This window comes from Equus quagga, chromosome 8 (assembly GCF_021613505.1).
Source record: "Equus quagga isolate Etosha38 chromosome 8, UCLA_HA_Equagga_1.0, whole genome shotgun sequence".
NCBI lineage: Eukaryota > Metazoa > Chordata > Mammalia > Perissodactyla > Equidae > Equus > Equus quagga.
The window spans coordinates 46,043,649-46,060,976 of NC_060274.1; the positions used below are offsets into that span (position 1 = coordinate 46,043,649).

At 37.9% G+C, this 17,328-nt stretch overlaps 1 protein-coding gene across 3 annotated transcripts in view; it reads right to left on the reverse strand.

The window, feature by feature from the left end:
• Positions 1-17,328, reverse strand: part of DDC (dopa decarboxylase) — a 90,596-nt gene that overhangs the window by 45,213 nt on the left and 28,055 nt on the right. For all 3 annotated transcript variants that reach the window (XM_046669420.1, XM_046669418.1, XM_046669419.1), the window contains exons 5-6: positions 16,708-16,842; positions 13,728-13,871 (exon numbers count right to left, since the gene is read on the reverse strand). In XM_046669420.1, coding sequence (XP_046525376.1) covers positions 13,728-13,871; positions 16,708-16,842 — 279 coding nt within the window. The remainder of the gene's footprint in view (positions 1-13,727; positions 13,872-16,707; positions 16,843-17,328) is intronic.

Below are 17,328 nucleotides of genomic sequence, written 5' to 3' on the forward strand. Positions count from 1 at the left end.
TAATAATTAGAGTAACCACTGAAAAAGCTATAGAGATATACCAAAAAGAAAATCTATAGATAAATCCAAATAAAATTCTAAAGAATGTTCAAGTAGCCAGCAGGAAGGAAGGAAAAAGAAAACGGAGAAAGAAAAAACAGAACAAACAGAAAAATTTTTAAATAGTAGACTTAGGCCTAACATACCAAATATTACACTAAATATAAGTGGTCTAAATACATCAATTTACTTCAAATATAATGATATAGGTAGTTTGAAAGTAAAAGAATTGAAAAAAACATATCACACAAACATTAATCAAAAAAAGTAGTGGTTATATTAAATCAGATAAAGTAGACTTCAGAGCAAAGAATATTATCAGAGCAGAAAAGGCCACTAATTAGTAATAGAGTCAATCAAGATGACCTATTAATCCTAAGTGTGTATGCACCAAACAAAAGGGCTGCAAAATTTATGAATCCAAAATTTATAGAATTGAAAGGAGAAATAGATAAATCCACAATTTTAGTCAAATACTTTAATACTCCTCTCTCAACAATTGATGGACATCTAGACAGAAAATCAGCAAGGACATAGAAGAACTCAACAAGACCATCAACCAGGAAGATCTAATAGACATTTGTGGAACACTCCACCCCACTACAGAATACACATTCTTTTTAAGTATCCATGGATCATATACCAAGACAGGCCATATCCTGGGCCATAAAAAGTCCTCAACAAATTTTTAATAATTGAATTCACATAGAATGTGTTCTACGACCACAATGGACTAAAACGAGAAATCAATGGCGGAAATATAATAAGAAAATCTGCAAACACTTGGAAATAAAACACTTCTAGATAACTGTGGGTCAGTATAATGGGAAAACTTCCAAACACTTGGAAATTAAATCATGTACTTCAAGGTAACCCATGGGTCAAAGAGGAATCCTCAAGAGAAATTTGTTTTTCCTTTTTCTCCCCAAAGCCCCCCAGTACATAGTTGTATATTCTTCGTTGTAGGGCCATCTAGTTGTGGCATGTGGGATGCTGCCTCAGCATGGCCTGATGAGCAGTGCCATGTCTGCGCCCAGGACATGAACCAACGAAACACTGGGCTGCCTGCAGCAGAGCGTGCGAACTCAACCACTCGGCCATGGGGTCAGCCCCAAGAGAAATTTTTAAATGTATTTGAACTAAATGAAAATGAAAATAAAATATATCAAAATGTGTGGACCACAGCTAAAAAAGTGCCAACATGGAAATCTGTAGCACTTATTACTTACGTTAGAAAAGAAAAAAGTCTCAAATCAATAATCTGAGCCTCCAGAAATTAGGAAAGGAAGAAAATAAACCCAAAGAAAGTAGACAAAAAGAAATAATAAAGATAAGAACAGAAATAAATTAAATTTTTTAAAAAGTAGAAAAAAATCAATGAAAGTAAAAGTTGGTTCTTTATAAAGGTCAAAACACTATTAAGACTCACAAAGAAATAAAGAGAAAAGAGAAAAGAGACAAATATTAGGAACAAATGGAGATATCAGTACGAACGCTGCACATCAAAAGGATAGTAAAAGAGTACTGTAAACAGCTCTATCCAAAATTGTTGACAACTTGCATGAAATGGACCAGCCATTCAAAAATTGCAACCTTCCACAACAAACCCAATGTGAAACAGATAATTTGAATAGACCCATACCTATTAAGGAAATTAAATTAACCATTTAAAACTCTCCCAAGAAATATATCTCCAAGCCCAGATAATTTCACTGATGAATAATACCAGATGTTTAAAGAAGAATTAACAACAATTCTAGACAATCTCTTCCAGAAAACAGAAGAGGAAGGAAGTGCTTCCTAAGTCATTTTATGAAGCCAGTACTAAATCAAAACCAGATCAAGTGAGTAAAAAGGGAAAATAGTAAACCAATATCACTCACAAATATAGAAGCAAAAATACTTAAAATATTAGCAGTTAAAATCCAGCAATATATATAAGGAACCATATGCTACGAATGAGTGAGATTTATTCCAGTGATGCAAGGCTGGTTCAACATTTGAAATTCAATCAACGTAATCTACCTTATTAACAGACTAAAAAAGAAAACCACATGATCATATCAATTGATGCAGAAAAAATCATTTGAAAAGATTCAATACCTATTCATGATAAAAATTCTGAGAATTTTAGGAATAGAGGAAACTTTCTCAACTTGATAAAGAACATCGATAAAAAACCTACAACTAACATCATACTTAATGATGAAAAACTAATCACATTTGCCTTAAGATTGAGAACAGGTAAGAATGTTCACTCTCACCACTGCTATTCGACATGGTATTAGAAATTCTAGCCAGCGCAAGAAGGCAAGTAAAGGAAAGGAAAGAAAATGCATTACAGATCAGAAAGGAAAAAATAAAACTGTACCTATTTGCATATGACATGATTGTTTACATAGAAAACCCCAACGAATCCATAAAAAAAATTCTTAGAACGAGTAAGTGAATTGAGCAAGGTTACAGAATATAAGATCAACATACAAAAATTAATTGTATTTCAATAAGCTACAATAAACACATGGACACCAAAATTAAACATACAATAGCATTTACAGTTGTTCAAAACAAAGAAATATGCAGGTGTAAATCTAATAAAGCATGCACAGGCTTGTATGTTCAAAGAAATCAAACTAGATTTAAACAAGTTTGAGAGTTGAATGTTCCAGGAGGGGGTCTAATCTTATGGGGGGTGCACCCTTTTGTGAGTTTTAACTCCAGAAGCTCTGACAGATTATCACAGTGAAGATTGGAGGCAAAGGCCCCCATGCTTCTGGCAGGGAAGGGGGCAAGTAGAAACTTTGAAATAGGCCCCAAGCATTTGGTTCTTCTTAACAAGGCCTCCCCTCAAAAGAACTATCTGTCAGATCCTAACCTACTGAGGATTTACTAAACGCTCACCAATCTGAGAGAAGGGTTGCCTTCAAGGTAGGGGAGGGGAAATACCCAGTTCCAGTCCTTGTAAACCTTTCTGTCTCACCTTAGGGAGTGGTTGAGGGGACTGAGAAGCACTGGTGAAGGTCACAGCCCAGGAGCACAGCCCGTCAAAAGACTGAGAAATAATCACAGGACTATAGAACACTTCCCCTCGCACACATTTTACCACCACATCAACAGGGCTCTTGAACAATCACAAGGGAATACGACTGAAAAAATTGCACATCAAAGACCTTACTTAAGAAAAAGACTCTATGGAACCCCAAAGACAATAGGGGAGATACAAACAAAGATACTAAAGACAATTTTAACCTCTGACATCTATAGCTATAACAGACAGTAAACACAGCCTTCTTCTAGACAGATAAACATGAAACCTCACACTAACAGCTATTTATCTCAATGCCTTTTACCCAGCACATCATGTATAGCTTTCAACAAAAAATTAAAAAGCATACTAAATGACAAAACATACAGCTTGAAGAAACAGAGCAAAGATCTGAACCAGACTCTTAGGTTGAAGAGATATTGGAATTATCAAGCCAGGAATTTTAAAAAACTATAATTAATATACTGAAATCTCTAACAGAAAGGATGGAGAACATGCAAGAAAAGATGGGTAATGTAAGAAGAGAGATGCAAACCCCAAGAAAGAATAAAAAAGAAATTCTAGAAATCAAAAACACTCTAACAGAAATAAAGAATGCCTTTGATGGATACATCAATAGACAGGGACATGGCTGAAAAACGAATCAGTGAGCTTGAAAAAATGGTAAAAGAAACTTCCAAAACTGAAATGCAAAGAGAAGAATGAAAAAGAGAGAACAGAATATCCAAGAATTGTAGGACAAACACAAATGGTGTAACATAGCCATAACAGAAATATCAGAAGGGGAATAAAGAGAGACAGGAAAGAAAATATATTTAAAGCAATAATGACTGAGAATTTCTTAAAATTAATGAAAGACATCAATTCACAAATTCAGGAAGCTCAGAAAATACCAAGGAGGATAAATAACAAAAAATTTACAACATGGCATATCATATTCAAGCTGCAGAAAATAAAAAACAAAGAAAAAGTCTTCAAAGAGGCTAGAGGAAAAAAACACCTTTCTTACAGAGGAGCAGGGCTAAGAATTACAGTGAGCTTCTCTAAAAACCGTGCAGCCAAAAAGAAAGTGGAGAGAAGTATTTAAAATGCTGAAAGCAAAAACCCACCAACCTAGAATTCAGTATTCAGTGGCATTATGCTTCAAAAGTGAAGAAGAAATAAAGACTTTCTTAGATGGACAAAAACCCAGGGAACTTTTCACCTATGGATTTGCTTTCCAACAAATGTTAAAAGAAGCAATTCAGAAGGAAAGAAAATTATATAGGTCAGACATTTGCATCTATATAATGAAAGGAAGAGCACTGGAGAAGGAATAAGTAAAGATAAAATAAGATATTTTATTGTTCTTATTCTTAACTGATCTAACAGATAATCATTTGTTCAAAATAACATTAACAGTATATTCTGGGATTGTCACTGATAAATAAGTGAAATAAATGACAGCAATGTTATAAGAGACGGGCAGGAGGAACTGGGGATACTGTGTTATAAGGTACTTGTACTACCCATGAAGTGGTAGAGGGCTATTTGAAAGAGGGCATGGATTGGTTGTAAATGTACTGCAAACTCAAAAGCAACCACTAAAGAAAGTGAAAAAAAAAAGAGTATAATTGATATGCCAAGAGAGGGAGAAAAAATGGTATTACATAAACTGTTCAGTTAAAACAAGAGAAGGCAGAAGATCAAAAAAGGAAACAAAGAACAAGGAAAACAAATAGAAACCAACAAATATCATAGATATTAATCCCACTACATCAATAATCACTTTAAATGTGAATGGTCTAAATACACTAATTAAAAGCCAGAGACTGTCATAATGGATTAAAAAAACAGGACTCAACTATATTTTTTTAAATAATAAATCCACTTTAAATATAAAGACACAGACAGTGCTATATCAGTTTCAGACAAAGCAGATTTCAGATCAACAAAAATTATCAGGAGCATTAAGAGGAGCATTACATAACGACAAAGGAGTCAATTGTCTAAGGAGACATAAAATCCCTTAATGTGTGTGCACCTAACAACAGGTCATCGAAATACAGTCATGCATCACTTAACGATGGAGATATGTTCTGAGAAATGCATCTTCAGGTGATTTCATCATTGTGCAAACATCATGGAGTGTACTTACACAAACCTAGGTGGTAAGCCTACTACACAGATAAGCTGGGTAGTACTAATCTTATGGGGCCACCATCATATATGTGGTCCATCGCTGACAAAAATGTCATTAAGTGGTTTATGACTGCACATGAAACAAAAACTGAGGGAACTTTGCAGACAAATAGATGAATCTACTATTATAGTTCGGAGACTTCAACATTCCTCTATCAGTAATTGGTAGATCCAGCTGACAGAAAATCAGGGAGCCTACACTAAAACTGAACAGTACCATCAATCAAAAGGATCTAAGTGACATCTATAAAATACTTCATCCAATGAGAGGAGAATATATATTCTTTTCCAGCTCACATGGAACATTCACCAAGTTAGACTACATTCTGAGTCATAAAACACACACCAACAAACTTAAAAGAGTAAAAATTACACACAATATGCTCTTAGATCACAATGGAATTAAATTAGAAATCAATAACAGAAAGATCGCTAGAAAACCCCAAAATATTTACAGATAAAATAATCCACTTCTAAATAACATATTTGTCAAACAAAGAAATCTCAAGAAAAATTTTAAAAATATTTTGAACAAAAATGAAAATACAACATCAAAATTTGTAGGATGCAGTGAAAGTAGTGCTTAGAGAGAAATTATAGCATTGAATGCATATATCAGGAAAGGAAGAAAATCTAAAATTTCTCATGTAAGCTTCCACTTTAGGAAACTAGAAAAAGAAGAACCAATGAAATCCAAAGTAAGTAGAAGAAAAGAAATAATTAGAATTAGAGCAAAAATCAATGAAATTGAAAACATGAAATCAATGGAGAAAATCAATGAAACCAAAAGGTCTTTCTTTGAAAAGATCAGTAAAATTGATAAACCTCTAACCAGGTTAAAGAAAAAAGAGAGAAGGTGCAAATTACTAGTATAAAAAATAAAAGAAGGGACATCACTACTGATCTCATGGACATTAAAAGGATAATAAAGGAATATTATGAAAAACTCTATGCCCACAAATTTGATAACCTAAATGAAATGGACCAATTCCTTGAAAAACACAATCTACAAAAACTCACACAAAGAAAAACAGGTAATCTCAAAAGGTCTATGCTATGGTCTGAATGTTTTTGTCTCCCCTCCCCTAAATTCATGTGTTGAAAACCTAATGCCCAAGGTGATAGTATTAGGAAGTGGGGCCTTTGGGAGGTGCTTAGGTCATGAGACTAGAACCCTCATGAATGGGATTAGTGCTTTTATAAAAGAGACCCCACAGAGCTCCCCAGAGCCTTCTGTCATATAAAGACACAGCAAGAATTCAGCAGTCTGCAATTGGAAGAGGACTCTCATCAGAACCTAACCACATTGGCATCCTGCTCTTGGACTTCCAGCCTCCAGAGCTGTGGGAAACAAATTTCTGTTGTTTATAAGCTGCTTAGTCTTTGGTATTTTGTTATAGCAGCCTGAATGGACTAAGACAGCCTATACCTACTTAAAGAAATTGAGTCAATAAAATAATAACCTTCCAAAGCAGAAAGCAACAAGCCCAATTGAGTTCACTGGTGAAATCTACCAAACTCTTAAGAAAGAAATTGCATTACAAGAAAGAAACTATAGACAACTATCACTCATGAATATAGACGCAAAAATCCTCAACAAAATGTTAGCAAATTAAATCCAACGATGTATAAAAAATTTACACATCACAACCAAATGAGATTTATTCCTGCTATGCAAGGCTCATTCAACACTGAAAATCAATTACTATAATCTATCATATCACAAGGTGAAAGAAGAAAAATCACATGATCATATTCATAGATATGGAAAAAGTATTGACAAAATCCAACATCTATTTGTGATAAAAACTCTTAGCAAAGTAAGACTACTTTTCTTCAATTTGATAAAGAATATCTATTAAAAACGTTATATTTAATAGTTAGAAACTAGAAGCTTTCCTACTAAGATTAAGAGCAAGACAAAGATGTTTGCTTTGACTATTCCTATTCAACATCATTCTGAAATTCTAGCTAAGGCAATAAGACAAGAAAAGGAAATAAAATATATATAGGCTGGCAGGAAAGAAATAAAACTGACTTTGTTTGAAGATGACATGATTGTCTATGTAGAAATCCCAAAGAATAAACCAAGAAAAAAGAATCAAAACCAAAAACCTCCTGGAACTAATAAGCAATTATAACAAGTTAAAGGATAAAAGTTTAATATACAAAAGTCAATTGCTTTCTTATATTTCAGCAATGAAAAGTCGAAGTTTAAAATCAAAAACACAATACCATGTACATTATCATCAAAGACTTAAATACTTAGGTATAAATCTAACAAAATATGAATAAGATCGATATGAGGAAAGATATAAAACTGATGAGAGAAGTCAAAAAAAGATCTGAATATATAGAAAGATATTTCATATATATGGATAAAAACCCTCAATACTGTCAAGAGGTCAGTTCTTCCCAACTTGACTTATAAATTCAATGCAATCTCATTAAAAATTTCAGCAAGTTGTATAATGAAAATTGACAAACTAAGTCTAAAGTTGATATGGAGAAGCAAAAGATCCAGAAGAGCCAAGACAATTTTGAAAGAGAATAACAAAGTCAAGAAACTGACACTATCCAACTTCAAAACTCACTAAAAAGATACAATAATCAAGACAATGTGGTATTGGCAAAAGAATAGACAAATAGGTCAACAGAACAGAATAGAGAGTCTAGAAATAGACCCATACAAATATAGTCAACTGATCTTTAACAGAGGAGCAAAGGCAATTCAATGAAGAAAAGATAGTCTTTTCAACAAATAATGCTGGAGTAACTGGACATCCACATAGAAAAAAATGAATCTGAAAACAGACCTTACACGTTTGACAATTAAGTCAAAATGGATCATAGACCTAAATGTAAAATGCAAAACTATAAAACTCCTAGAAATTTTATACGAGAAAATCTAGATCACCTTGAGTTTGGCCATGAATTTCTAGGCACAACACCAAAGGAATAATCCATGAAAGAAAAAACTGATAAGATGGACTTCATTAAAGTTAAAAACTTCTGCTCTGTGAAAAACACTTCGGAGAATGAAACAAGCCACAGGAGAAACCATTTGTAAAACATATCTCTTCATAAAGGACTGGTATCCAAACTATACAAAGTACTCTTAAAACTCAAGAATAATAAAAAATAAACAATCCAATTAAAAAGTTGCATAACATAACATAACATAAAAGAGCACAACAGACATCTCACCAAAGAAGATATTCAAATAGCATGTAATCATATGAAAAGATCCTCAACGTCATATGTCATTAGGGAATTGCAAATTAAAATATTAACATACCAATATATACTTACTAGAACAGCCAAAATCCCAAAGAGTAACAACACCAAATGCTGGTGAGAATGTAGGATAACAGAAGCCATCATTCGTTGTTTGTGGAAATGTAAAACGGCACAGTCACTTTGGAAAAAAATTTGGCAGTTTCTTATAAAACTAAACATACTCTTACCACATGATCCATCAATTGCATTCCTTGGTACTTACCCAAATGAGTTGAAAATTTATGTGCACACAAAAAGCTGCACATAAATGTTTAAAGCATTTTTTTAATAAGTGTCAAAATTTGGAAGCAATCAAGATGTCCTTCAATAGGTGGTCTTTGAATAAATTGTGGTACATCCAGACGATGGAATACTATTCAGTGATACAAAAGGAGCTATAAAGGCTCTAAAAGATATGGAAGAATCCTAAATGCATATTGCTAAATGAAAGAAGCCAATACAAATAGCCTACATACCATATGATTCTAACTATAAAACATTCTGGAAAAAAACTATGAAGACAGTAAAAAGATCAGTGATTGCCAGGGGCTAGGCTGGAGGGATGGAGGGAGCAATAGTTGGAGTACAGGGGATTTCTACAGCAGTGAAACTATTCTGTATGATACTGAAATGGTGTATACATGTTATTCGACATTTGTCAAAACTCATAGTAAGTACGCCACAAAAAGTGCACCCTAATATAAACTGTGGGCTTTAGGTAATAACACTGTATCAATATTGGTGCACCAATTATAACAAATGTACCACACCAATGTAAGATGCTAACAATAGGGGAAACTAAAGGCTACAAAGGAGGAAGTATACAGGAACTCGGTACTTTCTGCTCATCTTTCTGTAAACCTAAAACCGCTCTAAAAAGTAAAGCCTATTAATTTAAAAATAATGCATCCATCCATTTAGAAAATGAGCAAAAATCATGAAGATTCATTTCACTGAAGAGCATATATGGTTGGCAAAAAAGCACATGGAAAGATGTTCAATATCATTAGTCATCAGGGAAATTGAAAATTAAGACTATGAGGAGATATCACTACAGACCTAACAAAACATCTAAAATTAAAAAATAGTGACAAAACCAAATGCTAGTGAGGATGCAAAGAACTTGAGTTTCTCACTCATTGCTAGTGGAAATGTAAATGGTACAGCCACTCTGGAAAGCAGTTTGGTAGTTTCTTTAAAAAGTAAACATACAACTACCCTATGAGCCTCAAGTGCACTATAGGGCTTTATCTCAAAGAAATGAAAACATGTCCACTCAAATATCCGTACATGGATGTTCTTGGAAGATTTATTTGTAATAAGCCAGAAGCTGGAAACAACTACAATAGGTAAATGGTTAAACAAACTATGGTACAGATAATGTGGAACCAAATCTCTGTGGGACAGCAAAAAAAAAAAAGACGAACCAACTATTGACATACATGGCAACTTGGAAGGATCTCAAGGGCATTATGCTGAGTGAAAAAAGCCAATCTCTAAAGGCCATTTGCTGTATGATTCAATTTATATAATGTTCTCAAAATGACAAAAGTGTAGAGAATACAATTTAGTGGTTGCCAGAGGTTAGGAATGGTGAGAGAGGAGAAGGGTGGGAGTGACCACGGAGGGGTAGCATGAGGGAGGTCTCTGGGTGATAGAGCAGTTCTATGCCCCGACTACAGTGGTGGTTACATGAATCCACACATGTAATCAGTGACATAAGACCATCCAAACACATTGTACCAGAATCAGTTCTCTGGGTCTGTTATTAGACTATACCTATGGAAGATGCAACAACTGGGGGAAACTGGGTGAAGGGCACAAGGACGTCTTTGCACTAGTTGTGTAATTTCCTTAAATTAACAATTATTTCAAAATAAAAAGTTGAAACTTTTCAATGTTTAAAATTAATAGCATGATATATTCATTTATCAGTTGGACGTGGCTAAAGGGAGAATTGGTAAATTGTAAATAGGTCAGACTGAGCATGGAGATTTAAAAAAAATGGGTGGAAAATATGTAAAAGAGCATAAGAGAGATTTTTCCCTCAGTAGAAAGACTTAACATGTGTAATCAGAGTCTCAGAATGAGAGGAGAGAGAAAACGGGCAGAAGGAAACTTCAAAAAGATAATGGATGAGAATTTTCCAAAACCAATGAGAGATAACAAATCACAGATTCAAGAAGTTCTGCAAAACCCAAGCACAAAGAAAGCAATTCTATTGCATCATAGTAAAACTGCCTAAAAGCAAATGCTACAAGCAGCCAGGGGAAAAAGTCACATTGCCACATTATCTTCATCAAAGCAACACTAAGACTGACAACTGACACGGTGACAGAAATCATGGAAGAAAGAAGTGAATGGACTTATATATTTAAAGTGCCCAAAGAAAATAGCTTCCGCCCTAGAATTCCACACCAGGCAAAACTGTCTTTCAAAAGTGAAGGCAAAGCAAAGACATTTTCAGAAATACAAGAACTGAGATAATTAAATCAGAATGTAAAAGAAATTCTAAAGGGAGTTTTTCAGGTGGAAGAAAATGATCTCAGATGAAAATAAGAAAATGCAGAAAGGAATGAAGGTCAATGGAAAGAGAAATAGCTAGGTTCATCTAAACAAATATTTGCTGTATAAAATAACAATAGAGTCTCATGGAGTTTTAAATATATGTAAATTAAAATGTACGACAATAATAACACAAAAGGTGAGAGGGAGGCATAAAAATAAAAGAATACAAAACTAGACGCTAAAAACGAAGAAAATGGAATAATATAAACATTTGATTAATCTAAGAAAAGGCAAGAAAGCAGAGAAAAGCAACATCTAAGAAGTGGGCCAGAGAGAAAACAAATAGTAAGATGGTAGATACGCATTTAAATGGATCAGAAATTACCTTCAGTGTAAATTGACAAAACAGAGAAAACTGTCATGCTGAATTTATACACAAATAATTTTTAAAAAACCAGCAACAACCATATGCTGCTTACAAGAGACATGCCTTAAATATGAGAGAACAGTAAGGTTGAAAGTAAAAGAGTGGAAAAAATATATCATGCAAATGCTAACAAATTGAACACTGGTGTAATTACAGCAGAGTCAGTCAAAGCAGAAGCCTGGTTAGAGAAGAAGGCATTTCGTAACAGCCAATGGGTCATTCACCAGGAAGAAATGGCAAATCCAAATCCGGATGTACCAAGTCACTGAGCTTCAACATATGTTAAATAAAACTCAACAGATACAAAAGAAGAAATAGACACATCTACAACACAGTATGCGGCTCTAACATACCTCTCTCAGGGACTCATTTGTATTTCTTTGGTTATTAGAGGAATGGAATTTGTTTTATGTTCTTATTTTTTTTTGTGATTGAATTTGGAACCAACTCTTTATATATTTTGTGTATTTTCCTACTGGAATGTTGTCTTTTTGCTTATTGATCCTTAAGCCTTCTTTTTAAGATTTACTTTATAATATAGCTCGTATTTCATTGCCAGCATCTGTCTTTTAACCTTGTTTATGAGTTTTGTAATTTTTATAAAATAAAATATTCTCATCATTTGATGTGATGTCTCCTCCATTGCCTTCATTCTTCAACCTAAAAGAGTGTGTCTCAATATATTTATTTTTCCCTAGACAGGATATTCTTGTGAGTCTTAAAATTGGCAATATAGGTTCAAAAGATTTTACTTCAATTAAATAGAATCATTCCAAATTGTGGTGAAATTGTATGTGGAAATTACAAGGGTAATCTTTCTTTCTGCCTGGAATGATCTTCCTTCTAAATCTTTATTTATTTGACAAATATTTATTGAGCTTCCGCTAAGTGTCAGGCACAGCTTCCAGAAGCTGAGAATGAAGCTGTGACTAAACGGACCCTTCCTTCCCGTAGCTCACATTCTGGTGGGAAGAGGGAGACAGCAAACAAACATAAAAATAAATATGTGTGTCAGGTGTAATACATGCAACCGAGAAAAATAAGCAGTGAGGGGTGACTGAGACAGATGTCGGGGTAGGGTGACAGCTCAGCCTGGCTCCACTGGCTGATGCCTGCCGCACCCGCCAAAATGACTTGGCCAGCATCCGTTCTACGTGCAGCCTCTGAAAATTCTCGCTCCTTCTATGTGACAGTTATTTGCTTATACTCCTGATTCCTATGGGAACGCCTTGAATCTGGACCAAATTTTGTATAAAATTGTACCCTCCATGCCTTCCTCAGTCACATGTTAGATAGTCAATAAATGATCAGTAATCTGAATTGACCAAAACAATTTTTTGGAGGAAAAAAACTTTGTCTCAAAGATTAATCATAAGTAAATATAGTGGCTGTTATTAACATGTGGCTCATAAAGTCTCTCAAACCTAGAATGCTCTAACAGCTAGGAAACACCCAGATGCTGAAAGGTGTCCATCTGGGCACTGTTTCTCAACCCTGGACGCATACGAGGATCTTGAAGTTGCTGTGAAACCTTTCCAGCCTGGCTCCATCCCTAGAAATTCTGGTAAAATTAAACTGGATCAAGGCCTGGGCTTCAGTATTTTTTTCACAGCTCCTCAAGTGACTACAAAGTGCAGCCTGGTGAACTCCCAGGGCTAGTGCTATGATCACACATTTTAACGGCCGTCACACATGACGTGTCAGTCGCAGACACCACACACTGCCGTGGCCACCCCAGGTATGACCAGTCCCAGTCCTAGCTGCAATGCCAGTTATTTCTTCCCCACTGGAAAATGCCTATCTGTGCACAAGAAAATCAGGCGCTATTTGGCTAGTTAGATATTTTAGCTCTAATTAGTCACTGCTAATGATGAGTCTTAGCAGCTACTGAGAACACTGGTCTGGGCAGCGACGCCTTCCATTTTATTTTTTATTCAGTTCACTCATCGGTCATATACTCCTCATGGCACAAAGTGCTGTCAATGGGCCATCACAAGGTGCCACTTCTAACGGGAAGCAGAACCCTCCAGGATGGGGTTCTCTGCCTCCTTCTTTCTGAGATTAACACGAGCAGGAGGGAAAATAAATGGAGTCTTCCTGCAGCCTTCCTCAAGGAGAGGCAGGCTGACAGTGTAAGTACCGCCTGGCCTGTGACCACCAAGGCAGCCTGGGAAGTGGCCCTGGAACCCCCCCCCCCCCCCCCCCCCGGCCCACGGCTCCATTTGCAGCAAGTGCTGTTGAACTTACAAAGAAAGGAATCAGGCCAGCTGCCTTGTCTCTCTCCAGGGCCTCCTGCAGGGCAGAAGCACGCATGGCAAACTTGCCATCTGAAGGGATGGCTTTCAATTTCACTCCACCAATTAGTCCTGCTCTTTCCACCGAGGAGTGTGCCTAGAAAGAAAGCAGCAGAGTTTGTCTCGTGCAGGCGTGCTCCATGCAGTAGCTATAAGCCCCTGGCTCTGCAGTGAGCTCCCACCACTTCAAGCTGGCAGCTCCTTTCATTCCACAATGCAGAGAGAACGGCTCTCCTTTCCTCCCTCTCCCCATACCTTCACTCCTGGAGTTGTTTCAGGTCGTGTGGAATCTTGCTTTCCAGTTTAATGAATCAGACACTTAGAAGATAAAGTGCTGGGTCAATGTTGGTGATGTTTCTCATTCATTGGTTTGACTTGAGAGCAAGCAGTGAGGTCTTGGAAGGCATACCCCAGAAGTGGAGTTAGAATACCTGCCTTCATATCTGGGCCCTGCCTCTCACTGCGGGGCCTTGGGCAGTGTGGTGGCCAAGCTTAGCAATCAGATGCTCAGTAAATAGTGTCTGGAGAAAGGAAGCCAAGACATGGCATCTTTGTTGGATGGCAGACCCCTCCTCTCTGAGGGACTCCCAGGAAAGCCAAGTCTTATTGAAGTCGCCGCCCTCTGCCCTGCAGCACCACCATCACTGTCTCATGATTGGTCCTGTCCTGGGGCCTCACTGCTGCTGCTGCGGTGCAGCTCCCAAACAGCAACCTCCGGGACGGAGGCGGGCCCAGTGAGAAGCACAGGCTTTGGAACCATGTGGGCCTGGGTGGACTGCAGCCCTTTCCCTCTGACCCTAGCAGGCTACCAGAGGGAACCTCCATGCCTCCTGTGCACAATGAGACAACAACCAATGCCCACTTCAAAGCTTAGTTGTGAAAATGATAAATAACGATGTGGAATCCTAGTACAGTGCCTGGCGTAGAGGGAACTAAATAAGCTACTATCCTTCCTCTTCTCCTGTGAGGCTCTAGAATCACCTGTGAAGCTCTTGACAGCTCTAGGAAGCTATTCTTTTCATGAACTTTGTGCGTTGTCTTTAACTTCAGATGATGACTGAGATGATCAGGTTATAAATGTATAGCCAACACCTTGACCCTATGCGTCCTGGGGTTAATGCTGGCCTGAAATGTAGTTTCAACACAGGATTAGGCAATTGGAGGTAAGAAGTCTCAGGAAGGCTGGTGTGGCAGTGGACAGGGGCCTGGGGAGCAGTGACAACAGGGGTTGTCACCAAAGCCACTGGTGTTTTGAATTGTCCAGGAGAGACGGTTCTCTCATGGAGAAAGCACCTGCTTCCCGGAGTAGAAGCTTTTTGTGTCCTGCCCAGGTCCCCTTGGTGTGGCCTAGGCGTCCACTCCCAGTTCTGGTAGATGTTGGCTGATCATGGCTTCCAGCTGGCCCCTTCTCTGCAGAGCTGCCTTCTGCACCCACCCCTGCAGGACTGACTATGCATATGTACAAAAGCCTGTCTCATTGCCTTGAGGAGGGGCAGCTCTGTGCTCTGTGGTGGTTCATGCACCAGTGGAGCCCACATGGGCCAGGCTACAGCAAGATGTTCTCAGTTCTCAGAGACCACATCCTTATTTGTTCCTTCCCTGCCTCATCTTGCTTCCCTAACTCTTACAGGTTTCCCAAGAGGGCCCTCCTCAGTGAACAGTGTGCACCTAAAGCGCTGCATCTGGCCTTGCCCCTGGGGAAACTGACTGGAGGGCCACAGAAGAATTACACCCTGGAGCCCAAGGCCGTCCACTGGATGTCATGAATTCACCTAACTCCTGTGCACCTGGAACGGTCCTAGCCATGCACCCTCCTTGGGAGAATCGAGAAAGCATCACAAATTACTTTCTCTAGGGCTAAATTCCCTCCCAGAAACCACATCTGGAAAGGATACACTCTAACATTCATAGCAACTTATCTCAACACATATTTACTGAGTACGACAGGTGCATTTTTTTGTCTCCTCATGTCCTTCTGGGAAACAGGGCAGTATAAATATAAATGAATAATTTTCTTCATGTATAGGTAGTGCTAACACGTGGAGTTAGAACACACACAGAGAGATATAATCCTCCTGAGTAAGCATTGAAATACGGGTACTGTATTTGTTTCAGGCTACCTATCGTTATTAACTAGAACAAAGCTGCCACAGTTGAAATGCCTGGCTTAAGAAATTCATTAAAGATACATATATCAGCAAAGCTGGATCAGCTATTCCCTGTGGAATCCAAAATCTTGAGGGTGGTGCACGGTAAACTTTTGTGCCCTCTTGACTAGAATTTCCCTCATGGGGTTACTTTCTGCATCTGCTCAGTTCTCTTCCCTTCTGTTCCTTCTCACACAATTCTGTTTGCTTTTTAATCTTTTTGAATGGGCTGGCCATTGAAGTCACACTACAGGCTCCTATTTATAGAATTCTCTAAACCTTACGAAGCACCTGCATATCCGTTGTCTTAGTCCTGTCACTAGCTGGCAGAGCAGCAACACCAAGGGGCAGGGGCTTTTGTCCCTGTTTGTTGGGAAAAAAAAAAAAAAAGCTCAGAGAATTTATGTGATTTGCCTGAGATCACAAAACTCAAAATAGCAGAGCTGGGCTATGAGCCCAGGTCTTTGAGAGCCTTGTCCAATGTCTCGACCATGCTACTCCGGAGGTGGCCCAGCTGACCTCAGTGTAAGCCAGAGCAGGTGGCACTGGCAACAGAGCCAGTCCCGGTGATCTCGCACCACAGTTATTTTCTTTTCAGCTTGATTTACTAAGTCCTAGCCTGCAGCCCACACCTTCTCTTTAGCACAGGGCTCTGTCTAGGAGATACCAGAGGAACTCCTCCTGGATTTGAAATGAAGCTGCACGGTTTTATTCTGTTTTGATTTGACGTAAAGGAAAACATTTGGATCTTGGAGGCTCGGTGGGGCTTCGGGCCAACACACTCACCTGATCGGAGGAGTAGGCCACCAGCTTCTCCATGATAGTGGCTTGTGTCAGCCCCGGGGAGGCGGCCTGCAGGCGGCGCGTCACTTTGGTTCGAGCGGCCAGCAGGGCCACCAGAGTGGCTTCACTGGCACTTCCCTAAATCAAAGAAAAAGTTGAAATGAGTTTCAAATACAGCAAAGGAATCCATATCTAAACTGGTTGGGAGACGTATTATTGGGTCTGCATATATTTCTTTAACGATGAATCTGAAATTGCAAAATTTGCTCTCCTGTGCATGGGAAACATCTGAAACCTGTGGCTGCCACCTCAGCTCTGATTGTTATTTCAACATTGCTTTGTCTATTTCAGATAACAGAATAGCCATCATTTATGAGCACTTACTGGGTACTAGGTATGGTGAGAACTGCTTTGCAGGCATTTTCCCATGCAATCCTCACAGCCTGGCCTAGGAGGTGCTGCTCCTGTGTCCATCAGAAGAGGAGACAGAGCCCAGGGTACCAGCATCTAAGCCTAGCTGTGTGCATAGCAACTTGAACAAAAAAATTTATATTTGTTTATAAACGGGTTACTTTTTCCTCAAGACCCAGGAATTGCCTTAGAGGATTTCCCTCAATCACTAAT